Raw genomic sequence first — 18,814 nt, 5'->3', positions numbered from 1 at the left:
ATTATTCCCCCTTTAGAAATCATTTTCTTTTAAAGGTACCAAAAAATAATGATAATTCAAATTTGGTAATCCAACTATAATTAGTAATTATGTACCAAATAAAGAAGATTGTAACTATTTATTTACCTTGTGAAGAGGCTAGGGAATCTTGGATTTTGAGAGGTTTATGGGATTATCTAATTTATGAGTTTTGGGAAAAAGGGAAGGATATTTAGGATTAGTGATCCTAATAACAGTGATTAGTGAGCTATAGCCTATAATTAGAGGGGAATTAGGGTTTTTTTCCTAAATTCTGAGTCCTAAAGATAGAGATGCGACAATCTAGTGAGACTTTGGTGACTGTCTGAGAGACAGGTAAGACCAAGTTCCTTGCTTTGTTTTGAAGGTTGGAACCGGATGCTCTCTTTTGTATGAGTTTGTCATTTTATACGCTTAGGCATCTGGGGTATTGCCACGTGTATAATACAACTTGGACAAGTGGTGTCTTGATAAGAACATTCCTGGAAGATTCTATCAGCATTAGGATTTTGAATTTCTGTGTAATTTGGGTTGAAATTAATGACACTCCATCATAAATGATAAACAGATTGACAAAGCAAATATGATTAGTATTCTGATTTTAGGAGAAAATTCTAGTAGACAATGTTCGTATTTGTTTTTATTTTCATTTAAATTCTTTCTCAAAATGGGGTGGAGTTATTGTAAATAAATACAAAATTCAAGGTGATAGACTTGTAATTACCTAACTTACTGAATAATATGGGCTGCAATTGAGAATACTTCGTTGGATATGTGATCATACGAAAAATGACATGATTAAGAACGAGAATATTCGAGGTAGAATAGAGGTGGCCGCAATTGAAAATAAGATGAAATAAAATCGATTAAGGTAGTTTGGATATGTGAAATGAAGACCTACAGATGCTCCAGTTAGAACATACAATTATGAGACAAAGGCTCGGGGCAAAAATGGTAGAGGAAGACCTAGGAAGACTTAGGAAGAGACATTATCAAAAGACATGGAGTACTCGAAGCTGATAGAAGTCTTGGCGCAAAAGTGACTGCAATGAAGTTTTAAGATTCATACAACCTACTTCACTTAGTGGAATAAGACTTTGTTGTTGCTGCTGATGTACTAAATAATAGGAGCCTAAAATTCAATGGGATGCATTGATACACTTGACGGTTAAATTTATATGGTTGTATATTGGCAATCTCCTCAAACACTAATACACTTCATTAAACGGATGGATATGAAAATGAATGAGATGAGAAACCACTCGATTATCTCGTACCTTCATTTTTCAAGTGTGCCATATCTAAAATCAAGGAAACTTACGTACTTTTTCATTCATTTTATTGTTAGTAAACACATAAATGTGTATCACACTCACATTCCTTACAATTTTCATGAGCGAGTAATTAATTCAACCAAACAAATTACAAAGAAGCAGTGCACGTTGCTGATCCTTACAATTTTCATGAGTGAGTAATCATTCCTTACATATTTTTGTCAGTTCTTTCTTTATATATAATTTTGCATGCCTATATGGGTACATTATTTCTGATTATCATGCAACTTACAAGAGATTTCGTACAAATTAATGTGGGAAGAAGGATTCTCCCATTGAACAAGTTCCTTGATTCCCTCTTCAATCTCTCTTGTTTCTCTTATTAAACTACTTATGCAGAATCCTAAACCACTTGAACACAAAACCATTTGGCTCTTGAGCTCCTCACTTTTAGCATCAATTTTATCAACGACTTCCTCCGAGTGTTGGAGATAAGAACTCATAATCTTATCCATCTCTGAACTACAAGCCCTAAAAATATTCGGTGTTCGAGATTTTCCCAACTCGTGGTCAGGAGATATGTTACTCTTTTGATCAAGAACTGCGATTGATTTTATCAAGGTGATCTCCTCGAAGCATGTCATCAAACTTCCAACCATTTTCTTGAAATGTTCAAGATCACATTCCAATGTATGTACAATTTCCTTCCATGAAGCCTCAAGTGTTTGTGAATTTTCTTCAAGAATTCCAACTGCATGAGCACTTAAAACTAGCAAGTCCATCATTCTGGAGAAAGACCTCAAGAGTTTTCCATAGCAAGCACTATGAAAAGGCAAAAACCAGAAATTGGGCTCCCCCTCAGCTTCTCCAATCAACTGCCCAAGTTCTTCAGTATGCATTTTCAGTCTCTTTTGATTATCTTCCAAATTGGCTCTTCCTGATTGAAGACTCACCGAGTTGATGCACTCCTGCAATGTCCCAAGAGTCCTAGAGAGTTGAACTTTTGCAAGAGCAGAAGCTCTTTTGGGTTGCAAGATTAGGTGAACGATAATAGAACTAGATAATCCGATGAAGGTTTCTGTGATTCTGGCTATGGCAAATTCACTTGGAGGACCAAAGTTTGTTCTCCCCAAAACTAGTACAGCTCCAATTACCGCTGAAATGCCTCCTGCCTGGCCGTACATTCGGCTACGCTGGAGAAAATTGGTGAAAATGAACCAAGGAATCAGAGATAAAAGTCTCATTGACAAAAACCTTTGGAAGAGAAACCAACCCAAAACTCCATATACAGTTCCTAAAACAGTCCCTTGTACTTAACATTTGAAACTTTAAATGTTGCTTCTCTGGTTGATGCAAAACTGATTGCTACTGGGAGTCCTGCCCAGTAGCCATCATCTTTGCTGTATATCAAACCGAAAAACACGGCAACACCCAAGGAGAGTGAACATTTGAAAGCTGACATAAGCCTCTTGCTGCTTACCTTGGTGGACAAGTTACTCCATATCTTGAAATTCAATCCATTTTGTATGGACGAATTAGTTGCTCCTCCATTCTGGTGAACCAAATTTTTTTCCTGTACAGTCCTACTTCTGGATAATAACTTGCCTTGGAGGAGATTGATGCAAAACAAAAAGAAAATTGGGGGTAAATCTTGGTGGATTTGTGGGATAGTTTGAAGTGTTTGGAGGAAACTAACATTTTCTGCTTTTGATTCAGGAACAGTTATTGAATCACGAGGTGTGCTTAAGTTTAGGCTCACGTGCTGCTCTACTAGTCTAAGCAGAGCATCTTTACTGAGTTCTCCATTCACCACCTTAACTGGAAATGAAGGAATACAGGTTAATGCCATTTCCATTCCTCTAAAGGGTGTCTCTAAGCCCTGCAATCTATCTTCTGGATTTACATAGCTGCATCTCGAAAATAACTTCAGCGGAACTCTCTCCCACTTCATGCTTTCCTGCACGGAAGAAAAACATAGTTCAAATTGATCAGCGGGCCTAAAATGAGAGTCCGATTTATAAGGTTCTTTTCTTGATTAGTAGTATAGCTAGCTACGTATACTACGTACTTCATTACTAAAAGAGGTGAGATTCACTTGTTTAATTAAACAAGCCAAATATATATATATATATATATATATATATATATATATATATATATATATAACGAGAACGTGGTCCAAATAGTTTTGTCGAATCATGTTACAAATTATGTACACATGATTATTCATCATGCGTATATTGTTATTTTGTAATTTTGCTTAAGGTTTACTTACCTGGTGGTTTTCGATAGTTTGGAAAAGCATGGTTGCAGTGGAAGCCAACGAATTTGCTTGAGAAAGTGATGCAAGCGCTGATGTGCTATCTTCTGCGCAAAACGCCTCTACAAAGATCTTGAGCCTTTCTGAAGCATTCTCGGCAAGTAGCTCTGCGTTTTGTTTAACCTGCAAAATATATTCGAACGCGTTGAATACTTAATTTATATACAATAAAATGTAAGTAATCTCGACCATTTGCACTTTCAGGTTGTCATTGTGCACCTAATTTAATCGCATTATTAAATATGTATGTGGATTAAAAGCACCTCTCGAGAAGCAAGGCGTGGGAAGGGAATTAACAGAGCCAAAACACAAGCCAACACCCCAATTCCAGTACTTGTAGCCACGTGGACAGGGTGCATGATAGCATCTGTATGGTCCCCATTTATATAAGCTATGACATACATAATCACAATCTGTCCAAGTGCTATGCGTTTGGTCACAAAGTGAGTAAACTCCGGCAGAGCCACCACGAATGCAGCAAGCCCCACCGCCAGAGCGGTCGTGCTGGTCGAAAGCCGGGCCGGCCCAATCAGCCACAGACTCAACACCGCCGGTCCAATAGTTTGTGCCGTGGCGTAGAGCCCGAGCCAACAACCATAAAGTGTGTGCCCCAGAGTTGCACCAGGAACAATGAGAAGGACTGTGACATAAGAGAATGCCGGGAAGGCTACTTGGCTTTGGAGAGATTGTGGGCCATAGAGGGTGGTTAGGGCAACTATGGTGCAAGCAAGACATGTACGGAATGCAGAGGCTAGGCATGTTAGCCACATGGCTCGGGCTCGGTTGGTGCGGTCAAGAAAAGTCGGCATATCGTTTGGTTTTGCACTAGCTAGAAGCTTCTACGTACCTAGCTGTCTGTGGGGGTTTTGGTGACGGATTTATAGTATGGAGGTGTTGAGGTTTGGGGAGAGACTGGAGTTATATGTTAGGGGAAGGGCAAAATTGGTATTAGGAACCATATGCGAAAGGCTCCAATGGGGACCTACCAATCTGGTGAATGGGTTGATGTGATGCTAATATTAGGTGTTCACTAGTAATGTCGATGGTGCTACCGAAGTTTGGTTGGTGGGATGATTGAGGGAGGGAGAAAGTTTTAATTAGAGATTTACAGGCTCTGAACTATTACACAAGTTGTGAGACCGACGCGTGTGATTAGAGTTTTTTTTTTCTTTTCTTTTCTTGTGTACACCAACTTCAGAGTTGCTTGTGAATATATATAGATCGTGAAATGCTAAAAGTTTTTTCTATCACACTAGATGATGACATATAATGTTATAATCTTATCCTCCAACCGTCAAATGTGAACGTGCAATCTTCATGTCCCATTACATTCTGGAGCCGACTCGTGTGGTTAGAGTTTGTCTTCTTTTCTCTCTTGAGTGCACCAACTTCAAAATTGCATGTGAATATAGAGTAGAATGTGGAACACTATTTTTATCAGACTAATGATAACATGATGTGATAATCTTATCCCTCCAACCATCAAATATGAACGTGCAATCTTCATGTCCCGTTACACTTTGGAGACGCCTTTTACATATTACCAATATATATAGTTAAGCAAAAACACATAATAAGATCATATTCCGTCAGTGAATCAAATAACTCTTGTTGATAGAAGTTTCCAGGCTTAGGAATAAGTAATTATAATCTTTCACTGCTTTCAACTGATTTTTTCCATCCCTTTGGCTTTGCAATATTTCCTAATGAAGGACAAAAGTTCAATACTGAGTATATGCTTTGGCTTGAGCAAAAATCCACAGCCACAAATCCAGTGAAAATTCCTTTGTCTTGCAATTTGAAGAACCAGAGCACTAAATCTGAGGAATAAAGCTAACAAACAGTGGCTATATACAAAGATTAAAATAGAATCGAAGTGGGGTTTCCCTAGTTTCCACTCAGAACAGCATTGGTTCCTAATTTTCGTCCTTCCCAGGCGGCAAGGGTCACGTTTGAGAAGCGGGGAATGCTGACCAAAATATACATTCTTATGAAATATAATATTACAGCTTATTAGACAAAAAAGCAAAGTTGCAGATTCTTATGCACACCATGCGTGACCTAATTAATTTTCGGAAAGAGATGAAGCACATTGAAGCTGCAAAATGTTCTAATTCATGCATGCTATATGTGCAGTTGCCCACATACTGTACGTCTGTACATCAGTAAGTTCGTGTATACATGAGTAACTGTGCGCCGTTAATCGATCCAAGTCACTCAAGCTTAATGCGTTTCATGCTCACAATCACTTTAGCGCACGTGAACGACCGAAGATAATTTTAACATTACATGCACCCACAAGGTCATCGGCCATTTACCAAAGTTAATAGATGAATATGGCTTTTTCCAAAAGCATAAAGGATCATGCATATGGTCATCACGATCAAGATAATAAAAAAATGTCGTACCCAGTGCACAATGTTAAGAATCAATGTCAAAGTTAGGCAATGTTAGGCAATGTTAGTCAATGTCAAAGTTAGGCAATGTTAGGCAATGTTAGGTATGGTTGTGTGGAAAAAATAATTAGGTGCAATTAATGTGTTTTGTGTGGTAGTAAATAATCTTAGTTTAATTAAGTAGCTTTCATTTGGTTTGCTATAAATACCCAAGTCCCCAAGCCTTGTAAATCATCCAAAGGAAAAACAAAGCTAAGTGCTAAATAAGAAAAGCTTTGCTAATTAGTGTTTTTTGTGAGCTTTCTTTAGAGTGTGCTTTATTTTCTTCTTCTTGGAATAATTAGAGTTATCTTGTATACTCTTTTTGTTCAACACACAAGGCTCCCATTTTATGCAGAGTCTGGGAGAGGTGAATGTCACGATCAAGATAATGCCAAAAAATATTTGCGTTCTGTATTTATCAGTTCCTTTTTTGCCTACGTTAGCCATCCCACCTGTTCAGGATCTGAAAGGTCGTCGTCCCAAGGTTTGCTGCAAAAAGTGGAAAGAAACAGAACTTTCCAAGCATGGCAATGGGAAACTGGAAAGGAATAAACAAAGTCATCTTCAATTTCAAGCGTATGCATGTTTATTCGGTCACCTAAAATAACTTTAAACGGAAATGATCGAGCTGATCCTTTTTGAGAGTCATTCACAGCCACAAGGATTCTTTAAAAAGTTAAAGGATTAGTAATCCTTTTTAGAAATAAAATGGATTCGGTCTTATACATAAGCGAGGAAGGTAATAAAAAAAGAAAGAAGATGAGTTCTTCTTTCTTACCGCTACTTAATACCTTAGGGGATCAACTCTATTACATAAGTGGATTCCTAACTGTTATCTCATATCATGACATAAGCAAGCAGTTCTTATTGTATCGGACCAAAACCTCGCGAATTGATCTTTACGGTGCTTCTTTTATCAATTAGATCCTTTATCCATAAAATAAAGTTCTATTTATGATACTATCGGAGTGAAACAAGGAATCTAAAGAAGAACAGAGGCTAGGCTATATTAGTAACAAGTAAATTCTTTGCTTTGTATGTTAACTCTCTCTAAGGAACTCGGGAAAATAGCCCAATAACTTCGGGAGAAGGGGTGCCCCCTCACAAAGGGGGATATAGTCTGCTGATCGGATCCTTACGATGAATTAACAAACACCAACATTTAACAGGATGCAAATTATGCAATCGCAGTTTGATTATACGTACTGGTTCGGCTTCTTTTCGGAACCCTATTCAACGACACTTCAGCCAAGATTCAAGAACATCAGTGCTAAACAAGAAATAGCACTTCAACAGGGAAGAAGCAAAAACAAGAAAAAAAATGCACTCTTTAGTCTTAAAAATAGGCTAAAATTGCCCTAATAGTCCTTGTTGTTTACTCCAACTTTCTTTTTTACCTTGTAGTTTCATTCCGTTGGCACCCTAACTAGTCCATCGAATGATACATAATTTGGGAATTTTAAAGCTTGGAACAATAAGGTATTTGATGCCTTAAAATTTTTTGAGGATTGATAGGCTTATTTAGTGAGAAAAGTCGAAACTTGAATGTGGCCAACGACGACATCTGTTAATTATTAAAATTGCTGCTATTACTAAAAAATACTTACAAGAAAACAAGGCTTAGGTAACGGAATTAATGAAAGGGAAAGACCGGGGTCCAGAGCAAGTTAAATTGGGGTAGAGCCGTAAGCGCAGTTGGAGGAGGGTGACAAAGGACGTGCTCGTATAGTACAAAGAAGGGTTCCCACAGAAGCACCCATTAACTACTGACCAGCTGCTTTTCATTGAAGGAAAGGTATGATTAAATCTACTACGGTATTATTTCGTGGTGCTGATTGAATGAATCAAATATTACTGACGTCACATTTTTTCTTCTTTGAAAGATGGAAACAAGGGATCAACTCAATAATCTTTGATGATAATGGCATATCACTTTTGCCAACTGTAACACATAATTTTCAAGCCGTAGTCTGTAATAGTTGAACTTTGATAACTGATGACATGCCACGGATCTACGGTTATCCACTTCTTTCAGGGGTCGAGAAGACTTACAAAAACATTTCAACCTCTTTCTAACCACAAGTCTAGCTTCCACACCAGCAACATGTTTCAAACCCAATACCTTTAGTTTTTAGTTTTAAGGAAGACTCGTAATTCGCTCTTTACAACCACCAGTTTTTAATTTTATTAGTTCATGATTATCCTTCTCATTGTGTGTGCAACAATTTTAGATGACTTGTACGACGACATAAAAACCTATGGATTACAATCCAGGGAGACCTATTTTTGACACATATTTTAACACCCATTTTTGTAGGGCTTGTTTTGTAATTTTATTTTTTAAGGATCTGAACTGTCTATATTTTAATTCATCATTTATAGATTATCTTTGCAAAAAAATTAGACAAATTCAAAATCATTAAGACATTCATTTGTAGTGAAGAAAATAGAGAAGTACAATTTTGCAAAGAAACACTAAAATGACCATCATATGACATTCCAAGGGTATCTAAAAATGAATAAAAAAAACATGCATGACAACTCTAACTTGATTTTAAAACTCTCCTAAGAAAGTTTTGAGCATGAGAATCAAAACTGAAAATAGATTATAATCTTAAACAATGTGCTTCAAGTCTTAAGCAACAACAAACAAATAAAAATTGGGGTTTTCAAATGCAAAGACGTGCAAAAAACCGGATGGAACAATCAACTTAGTTGACGGATTGAACTAAACGAAACTACAAGCACGAAAAATGCAAGAAAAAAAAATATAGGGAGAGGTGAAAATCCAGGTAAGACTACAAGAACATTAATGCAAGTTGACCCTCAACGATAAACAACAACCAAGCCTTATCTCACTAAGTGGGATCAGTTATATGAATCCTAGAACGTCATTATGTACGCTTTTGTGCCAAGTCTTCCGTTAGCTCCACACCAACATGGAGAAGAACTAATATATGACATGGAAAACTTATAGCATACACACTTTGGAGAAGAACTAAGTGCCAAGAAAATAGAGGAGAAAAAGAAGCTTGTCCACTCTTTTGGTCTTACCTCACTTAGGAGAAAAGGGAAAGGGACGGCTTTCGGGGTCAAAGAATAAAGAAAGGAATGCTATGAAAACCCATACCATAACGAGACCAAATATGGCAGTCCTCACCAACTGATCCCAGTTATCTTCCATGTCAACCTCATTCTCATAAGTTGGATGGGCTGGAAGTGGATTCCGACCCTCGTGCAAATCTTCTCTCAGCTCTGTCTTGATAACTTCATTTGTGCGAGGGTGCCACATATCTGTACATATTTTGCACTGGCATTTGCCACCAAGATATAATGGAAGTGCCTCAAGGTACTCAGAGAGAATCTTCCGGTAACTCTCACCTTCAATTCTCAACTTCTCTCGGGTATAAGGTTTCAAAACCTGACAAGGCAACACATGTGCATGTTTATGAAAAAAAGCATTGCTGATGCAATTGAGTGCCCAATTTGAAACTATTAAAATCATGACTAGATCAGAGTGTAATAGACTTACTTGAATAAAGGTTTGAGCAATAACACGAAGCATTGGAGGAAGCCGAATAACAAACAGACAGCCAAGACGGTTGGGGAAGTGATCTTGCAAAAGAGAAGAACAAGTCCTCATAACTTGCATGGGAATTTTCAATGGAGATAGACCTTCACAATCTACTACAACTGTAATTTGAGCATTGGTGGCATCAAGCAAATGATAGACTCCATGCTCTACTTGGGAAACTGCAGTTACAATCATTGATTGCTGTCAGAACATCTCATGTAAGAGTGATCTAATGCATGCAAAAATATGTATGTGCAAAAACAATGTTATATTCTTCACGACAGGAAAGAAAATAAACTACTTACAACCATTTAAACCATATCAACATTGAGAAATTGACTTCCTCGTTGTCTCCAAAGAATTTGAGGATTGCACACTTGATGAACCCGAAATAACTAATCAAGCATGACCAAAACACTAGAAAATTCTAATTTAGTGCTAGCTAAAGTAAATAATGCTACTTATTTGCAAAAATCAAGCCTTACAGTTCACTAATTGAACAAACAAACAGGCCTTTTCTTAATGCAAATCACCGATTCACAAGAATGGGCAAGGCAGGAATTTACTAGTATTGGCTGAATGGAAACAGATATTTATGTATGCATTCAGTTTTTTTATTCTCGGTAGGATGCTTCACCTTTAAAAGAGAAGAAAAACTAATTGAAAAATAAGATAGACTCCAATAAACCGAGAGTTGAACAAGAGTGAGTCGTAGTAGATCTGGTCACATCCATCTTACAGAAATAGGAGTGGCTCTAGAGTCTAGAGGTTGTATGGATAGAAACAAAGAAAAGTAACAGAGGGACCAAATGAACATACTGATAGCTTGAGCAAAGCGAGGTCTATCATGAGATAGCAAGCTAGTGCAAGCTAGCCCAAGTCGCACTATGAGGCAAGGTCGGTGCTTAACATCAAATCCATGCCAGAAAACCATATTTGACCACATCTCAAGCTCCTGTATTGAAAGAATTCCGTAAGTCTCCCTCCAATGGATTGTCTTCTTTACTGATGATAGCAAGCGAGAAAAGTCTCCATTTGCAGCAGTGTAAAACCTACGAAGTTCCTCCTCATCAATTCTGCATAAACATTAGCATGTCATGGTCCGCTGCAACAAAAAGCAAAGAAGTTCATACATATAGGCATGTAGAAGAAAATATTAGGAGAGACCTTGTAGAACAGTACAAAAAGGTTAGGTGTTTCTTGAGAGGAACGTTGAAAACAACATTCACAAAGGGCTGCAGGAAAAGTTTTGCCACCAAGGGAAAGGAATGAAACAATAACACAATAAAGGTCGTACCCAGTGCACAAGGCTCCCGCTTTACGCAGGGTCTGGGAGAGGTGAATGTCGGCTAGCCTTACCCCCATTTATGGAGAGGCTGCTCCCAAGTCTCGAACCCGAGACCTACCGCTCATGGGCGAAGGCACTTGCCATCGCACCAACAACCAAGCCTTAAAAATTAAAACAACAACAACCAAGCCTTATCCCACTGAGTGGGGTCAGCTGTATGAGTTCTAGAACGCTATTGCGCTCCGTTTTGTGCCAAGTCTTCCGTTAGCTCCAAGTACTCCATACCTTTTCTTACAGTCTTTTTCAAAGTCTTCCTAGGTCTTGCTCTACACCTTTTGCCCTGAGCCTCTATCTCATAGTCTCAATATTATTGTCTAGATGATAGGAAGTACACAAAGTAATAAATTTCACATTATAAACTTTGTACTTTCAGTGTTTTACAAAGCAGTAAGCATAGGATACCAAGAAGCGGAGGATAATTCAACTTGGAAGTACTTATAACAGTTTTTTTTTTCAGTTACATTTTCTGATAGGCATTGCAATGGACAAAAGATACTGACACTGGTGGATACAACTCATTTACAAGACTACAAAGAGTAAGATAAATCCATAAAAATATGGAAATGATACCAGACGTTTAATTTGAGCATCATGCCACAGACGTAAAAAGACATACAAAAAGATATTCTAGAGGCATACAAATGTCATACGCACAGTTTTAGTATTGACAAACTATTCCAAGAAAGAAAGATAATAAAATCAAGCAAATACATTCTAATCATATTTAAATTTGAAATTTTGAATATTATAACTTCGACCAACCTGAACCCTACCCCACCGTTTAATTTAAGCATAAAGCCAAATACGTAAAAAGACATACAAAAAAATATTTTAGAGGCGAACAAACATCATATGTACAGTTTGACTATTAACAAACTATTAAGAGAAAGATAACAAAAACAAGTAAAAAGGTCGTACCCAGTGCACAAGGCTCCCGCTTTAAGCAGGGTCTGGGAGAGGTGAATGTCGGCTAGCCTTACCCCCATTTATGGAGAGGCTGCTCCCAAAGAAAGATAACAAAAACAAGTAAAAAATATTATTATCATATTTTAAATTGGAATATTAGTAAGTGTTATATGCACAGTTGGACTACACGAAATCATCCAATCACCTTTCTGGCAAGCTAATCCCTTGTCTTTCAAGCTCTTCATGGAGTTCTACCAACCACATTTCAGGTTCTACATTTTGAGGAAATTGATCAGGAACCCTGCACATTACATAAAAGCTGTAAAATTAGGTCCTAGAGACAACTCATGATAAAAACAAATCAGTAATAATGTGAACAACTGCCATTGCTTTTGGGCATTTCAGATGACAAATTATTTAGAAAACAAAATTTTTTTCAGAAAACACAATTTTAATATCCACAAATCCAACTGACCAAAAGCTAGAAGATGTTACGGAACTAAATGCTATGAGGAAAACTTGACCTTGTATTATCGAAAATGTCATATTATAGTATACTCATATAAATGAATTGATGAGGTGTGTCACATAATGCATCAGATGCCAACAACAAAAACCTCATTTCTCTTAATACCTTGTATCCAAAGTAGAATCGTTAATGCACTCAGACAATACTTCCGACTGCACTTCTGAACATGCATCAGAATTGTTAATGCCATCTGAGGTTCTATTAAAGAACTCCGCTTCATCAGAGAACACTGTTGCAATGGAAAGCACTAGTAATGGTTTTGAAACTACCTGTAAGCAAAAAAAAGTTCATCATCAAATCTCCCTCATATTGATACATGTCTAGAAGTTGAGTAGTGTATAAGTAACGTATATACATCCATATGAGTCTGACTAAAATATGGTTACAATTTACCAAAGGTTGAGAATTTATATGACCAAACCTGCATGCCATTGACCAAAGCCTTGAAGGGCGCAAATCTTCGAAACCACTTGAACGGAGGGTAACACAGAAATTGCAAAGCCTGGAAGCCACGCCATGCCCACGGGCACTTGGCCCTTGAGAACCGCCTTACTGTCTCCAATGCAGCCATTTTGAGCAGAAACAAAGCTGCCTGGCTCACCACGCCACTCCCAATTCGAAGCGACCCTACATCCTGCAGAGAGCCCTTGGGGCGAGAAGCAACTATATGATTCTGCGACTTCGTCTTTCCATTCATAACTACATTGGCCTCTGGTCTACGCGATGCGTCCCCCATTGGGTGGAAAACCACCTGCAATCGGATGGTGGGTTGGGTGTATTTAGAAAATTCGGAACAAAAACCGGGTGGAATTACTCAAATCAGAAATCAGTTCAGTAATTTCAGTGATAGAGAATCAGTATTTTTCCTTCTCTCTCATTTTCTGACCATCCAAACACTAATACTCGGTGTGAATTTCTACAATAGCTAATCTAATCGCAATTATCACATCCCATACAGAATTAAATCGAAAAAAATCATGAAATCGGAGCTCGAAATCGAAGTAAAAGTTGTCACCTCAAAATCTCAGGGATCTGCAGTTTTGGCGCGGACACGATGGAGTCGGAGGAGCTAGGGGTAGGAGCATCTGGCGGAATTGAGGATTCCGGAGGAAGCAATCAGAGGTATTTTTGTAGGGAGATTTTTGGGGAAGTTGGAGTTCCGTCGGCGTCATGATCGGGTAACAGAGGGACGACCGAGGGAGAATCAATGAGAGGGAGGCAGGTGGAGCATCGCACGTGACTCGGATCCATTGGTCGACACGCGTGCCGTTGATTTAAAAGTGTACGGACTGATGATTTGGCGGTCAAATTGAAAACTGATCAACGGATCAGGAACCTCGCGCCGTCGCGCGCCGGTTTGATGTCCGTTGGAACGCAGCATTTGGTATTAATTAATTAATACTCAAGTATATTGATTTTGTGACATTAAAAAGAAAGCGAAGAAAGAGTTGGAGCACGAATGCATTTTTTGAAGTCACAAACTCTGTTTTAACGTAACATTTATGACCAATTTGGAGTTGCTGTATTTTAAGAATAATCAGTTACAAAATAAAATATTTGAATGTTTGATAAACTGTACTTTTAAAACTGTTGTGGGTATGAAAAGCAATATAAAAGAAGTGTCCATAAGGATAAATAATGTTATTGTTTAAAATTAATGAGATTATTACAGGAATTAAAAATATTATAAGGACTCAACTCTACTTTTTATTAAAACAATTTTTAAAAGAAACCTACAAGCTGCTTTTAAAAGCTGCTGCCTAGAGATCATGACTTTTAAAATAAGCAATATATTTTATTTTTACCAAATATTTTTTTACTGCATAACTGTAAAGTGAAGTAGTTTTTGGTAAAAAAAAAAAGCAATGCTAAACTAGGCCTTAGTTTAGGGACCAAATGTGCGCTACTAGTACATACGATACCAGAGTGCAATGAGAAGTGGATTAGTCTGTTACCAATGTGTGGTAAAATATCTCCTATATTTTAAAACCTTACACTGACTCTGTGGTCTAATAATATTACATTTGTTGTTCAAAGTCTATTTCAAAACCCGTACTAGCTTACATTTGTTTGGAGGTGTTTAAAAATGATTGAAAGCGCTTTAGAGAAAATATTTTGAGTTCTGAAAGCATTTCGTGTGTATTTCAAGATTCACTACAAGAATTGGTTTCAAAAATATTTTCAACAATTTTAAAAGGATTTCCAAATGAGTTATCAAATACTCTTAACTTTCAATTCACAGCCAAACAATTACCTTCTTCCTCCCCTTGCCTGCAATGGCTGCTCAACCGGCCCTACCCCATCCCCTCCTTTGATCTTTCTCCTATGTGCTTGCACCCCCAACCCCATCCTTCTTATGTCGTCCATCGATTCCCGTCCTTCTTTATAAAATAAGTTCCAATTTCTTAGTAGATTGGCTTAACAGTAAATTCCAAGTGAATTTATGTTGTTTATAGAATGCATATGAGCTTTCATCTGTAGCATTCCTTCAATACCTCTATATGGTCACAAATGATTGAAGATAATCTATACATTTCAGTTGAAGTTTTTATTTTTTAAAATTTTATTTTTATTTTTAAAATTTTAGTTGAAATCAATAAAAATGAACATTTTGGTGATGGAATACAGGGAAAGTGCGGTGGAAAATGATTGAAATGATTTTCACATCCCTTTCCAGTTTCAATCACCGCTACCACCAGTTCAAGCAGACCTCATCTCTCAGCTTTGTGATCTGTAGACTGCTACAGAAGCTTGATTTGTTCAAGTTGGCAACAACTGCAGAGGTAAGCTCTCTGATAAATCTTCTAATTCACTCTTTATTTCTTTTTTCATCTGGGTAATTAACTAATTTTAGGCCAGGTCCGGACGTCGCAGCCGCCTCGCGCCGTTTTCCAAAATCCTTTCTCACTTGGGTAAGCAATTAAGACTTTTGGTTCAGTTTTTATTATGCCCAATTTTGTATTTAAACATTAAAAATATTTAAACTGATTTGGGGTTACTGAAATAGGTGTGCTTGATGAGTGCTGCAGCGCTGCCATCCTTGAATCAGAAGATACTCAAAAGGAAGAAGAAGAAGAAAGTCGTGGAATATCAAAAGATTTTTGCTTTGTGAAGGTATGCTTTTCCCAACTCACCTCTTGCTTTTGTTGCACTTAATTGGTTCCAAAATATATATATATGTGTGTGAATTTTCACGTAACTGTTTATTTACATAATTACCAATTGAAGTTGATTTGAGATCATGTAACATTTCCTTGCCGGAAACGAAGATCGCCGTCGCTCATAGCTGCGTTTCATGAAACAACTTTATCTCTTGCCAATTTTGTGTACCCACTTTTTATTAATGATGGTTGGTGCTTGCTTGCAACCCAATTTGGTGCTATAAAGTTCTTCGTTTACAATCTGTTCATGCTTAAACCTCTTTCAATTTTCCAATTCTTTGTAAATCTTGCAAGTCAGGACAGCACACCTATCTGGGCAATGTCGAGATGTCTAGGCTTGGGTGGAGATGTGGACTTATGGAAGAGGTGAAGTAGCTTAGCTCTATTTCATTAGCTCTTATCTGTTCTATTAATGTTAAGATCAATAGTAAAAAGTTCTATTGGTTTTATAATCAAAGATACATATATTATATAAACAAAGATATATTATATAAACAAAGGATGTATCATTAATTTCTTGATGTAAACAATGATAATTTGAAGAACCATTTAATGTATTTTCGTAATCAGCATACTTAAACTTAAATGTGATATATCCGTCTAGTTTTTTTTTTTATACAGTGATAATACTCAAGTATAATTTACATCATATATCTTTTGAAGTACATGAAACTATGTAAAAAAACCCTTATTAATCTGATTATGACGGTTTTGTTTTATATCAAAATATTGCAGCAGAAGTCACACTTTGAAGAGTTCCTCTTAATATATTTTCAATTTATAACCTAATCTTAATTTATCTTCAACTTTTTTTAGATATAAGAATTTCGATTTCAATTTTATTTTGAGAATTCATATGCTTACCTTTCTTTTACAGATTCCTGAAGCTCATGATAAGCCTTCCTCTTTAGATATAGATATATCTTCTTTTAATGCACTTAGATGCTTTAATTTGTTGAACAATTTGTATGTGCAGAGTAATGAACTCTATCATTGGCATCAATGGCATTCAAACACATCTATCTAATGAATGATCGAAAGCATGGATATAATATGCATTTTCTTTGTCATTTCAACGCAGTGATAAGCTAGGTTTAAGCGTTGAATTGGGTTCCTTTAATTATGTCATCTATTGATCTCATAATATTCTCACCTACAATGAAACAACGAAGAAATAACGTGTACAAGCATTTTGTGTTTATTTTTTTTTTACCAATATGTGTGTTTAGCAAAAGTCTCAGTCTTCTTCACACAGTAATGTGTGTATCTGATCATTTATTTTTAAATACAATTGTCTTATCTTAAAGTGCCAATTGCTAAAATATAGTAATCCAATCCATTTTAAAACAATTGAGAAGCATGCTATAAGACAATTTGGTTCTTCAGTTCACCATCTTCTAGGACATCGTATGACCCTAACAGATGCATCTTTGAATCAAGGGAACTTTAACGAAAAGCACCCGGTACTGTTCACTTTAACGAAAAACCACATTTTTACACTAAAAAGTCAATCCTGATACTATTCACTTTACTCTTTATTTTGTCCTTATCATTAAAACTCAAAGTTTTCAAACCCTTTTCATTAGTTTTCCTTTGAATCAATGCTTCATATTGTTCTACTAAATGACCGAGTGGGTTTCTTTATGCTAAGAATTTTTTTTCTGCAATTTCTTTTGGATTCTCTTTTTTTGTTTGTTTTGTTCGATAATTTTCCTCTTAGTTAGGCTGACTATTTTCTTTTGGGTTCTATTTGTGGAGTCTTTAGCTATCGAGGTCATCATTTTTTAGGTATTTTTCTAATCTCTCATTTGTTTACCCAATTCTACTTTTGGATTTGATTCTTGACTGACGGGATGTTGTGATGATGTTTAATAATGTTTAGTATTTTTATTTATTTTTTCATTTTTTTGAATTTGGAAAATCAAATTATCCAATGGAAATAAACTGTTACTTTACAGTATGTCATCAAATTTAGAATGATAACTATGAATGCCCAAGTTATGATTACTGCCTCTATTAGTTCATTCGAATTTGATGTTATCTCATTTGGTCAAGAAGTATATACAGTTGTCTTTATACTTAAGAGAAATTAAGTACATTGGACAACATCATTCGCCCTCTTTGTTTTTTTAATTACTTTTTTTAATCTATTTTCCCCCTCAATTTTTTCTGCCATGCCCTTTCATTTGGTTTTTTATTTTCCTACAGGTTTTCATTTGAAAGGAAAATATTGCATTTGTATGAATTCTATATCGCTGCTCAGGTCTATGATTTTTTTCCCCTTGCTCATGCATTATTTTCTTTTCACTTCATATTGATATTAACTTTCTGTTTAGAAATGCCTCTGTTTTTCTTTCACTTGCTGAAAATGTCTTTGCCAAAATTTTCAGACATTTTCTTTGTTTCTTCTTATCTTTCTCTTTCTTTGTCCAATTATAAAGCAGTTCTTCATTTTTGTTTATGTAAAGACCTTTTCTTTGTCCAATGATGTCTAACCCAACTCTTTCTAATTTAAATGCACTCATTTTATCACACATTGTATCTGATAGAGCAGTGAAAAACAGTCTCTTTGTCAAATTAATCACAGCAGATTATTACATCATCGTCGTAATGATTATATACCTTCTTTGCTATTTTAATTTCTACATTCCCGACTCTGTCTAATTAGTATCGTTGAGATATATTTGATATATGATGGAAGTTCGAAAAATGGGTTGGTTTGAATGCACTCATTTTAGTCTTATTGCATCTAATAGAACAGATGAAAATAGAGGGAAACAAAAATTTCATTTGCACCTTTAGGATCACAAATGAACTCTATCTCAATTTTACTTATATGTCCGCACTAACAACTCTCTTTTTTTCAAAATTTGTAGGAACTAGCTAAAACCGTAAACCTCAACATAATGAAGATGAAGATGAGCTAGAAACAGTGAAGTAGGAAAATCTAGATTATGTAACATGGTCATAGTCTATCTAAATATTTCGAATAATGAGCATTTAATCTTTTGATCACTGTAATGTGTTGCTCATTTACCTTCTCAAACACTAGACATGTAAATATTGATTTATTCAAAACTTACTTATATATTAATAGTATTGTCTTGAACGGTGTTCTTAAAACTTGCAGTATGCTTGTTCTTGACATAAATGTACAAGTGTCGGTTTGTGAATTAGCCGACAAAAACTTGGGCGTTTATGGAGTTCAAATTTCAACGAGGATGCGTGGAGGCATCAGAGTTTCCA

At 36.4% G+C, this 18,814-nt stretch overlaps 1 protein-coding gene, 2 long non-coding RNA genes and 1 pseudogene across 3 annotated transcripts; 2 read left to right on the top strand and 2 right to left on the bottom strand.

Annotated features, from left to right (window-relative positions):
* Positions 1-1,558: 1,558 nt before the first annotated feature.
* LOC126615265 (uncharacterized) lies at positions 1,559-4,450 on the bottom strand (annotated as a pseudogene).
* Positions 4,451-6,044: 1,594 nt separating this feature from the next.
* On the top strand, positions 6,045-6,293 carry LOC126615272 (uncharacterized). The gene is made up of 2 exons (XR_007620721.1): positions 6,045-6,107; positions 6,140-6,293. It is a non-coding gene; the product is annotated as an uncharacterized LOC126615272 (long non-coding RNA).
* Positions 6,294-8,837: 2,544 nt separating this feature from the next.
* LOC126615266 (uncharacterized) lies at positions 8,838-13,706 on the bottom strand. Its single transcript, XM_050283080.1, has 7 exons — positions 13,423-13,706; positions 12,829-13,158; positions 12,513-12,676; positions 12,084-12,179; positions 10,444-10,700; positions 9,583-9,803; positions 8,838-9,471 (listed from the first exon to the last, which is right to left on the bottom strand). Exons 2-7 carry the CDS (start codon positions 13,141-13,143, stop codon positions 9,106-9,108), a joined length of 1,419 nt encoding a protein of 472 aa, XP_050139037.1. The 5' UTR covers positions 13,144-13,158; positions 13,423-13,706; the 3' UTR covers positions 8,838-9,105.
* Positions 13,707-15,701: 1,995 nt separating this feature from the next.
* LOC126617393 (uncharacterized) lies at positions 15,702-16,171 on the top strand. The gene is made up of 2 exons (XR_007621351.1): positions 15,702-15,756; positions 15,863-16,171. It is a non-coding gene; the product is annotated as an uncharacterized LOC126617393 (long non-coding RNA).
* Positions 16,172-18,814: the final 2,643 nt, after the last annotated feature.

The sequence above is a fragment of the Malus sylvestris genome, chromosome 3 (assembly GCF_916048215.2).
Source record: "Malus sylvestris chromosome 3, drMalSylv7.2, whole genome shotgun sequence".
NCBI lineage: Eukaryota > Viridiplantae > Streptophyta > Magnoliopsida > Rosales > Rosaceae > Malus > Malus sylvestris.
Note: the sequence above shows the minus strand (reverse complement) of the source record. Positions and strands in the feature narration are given on the sequence as shown.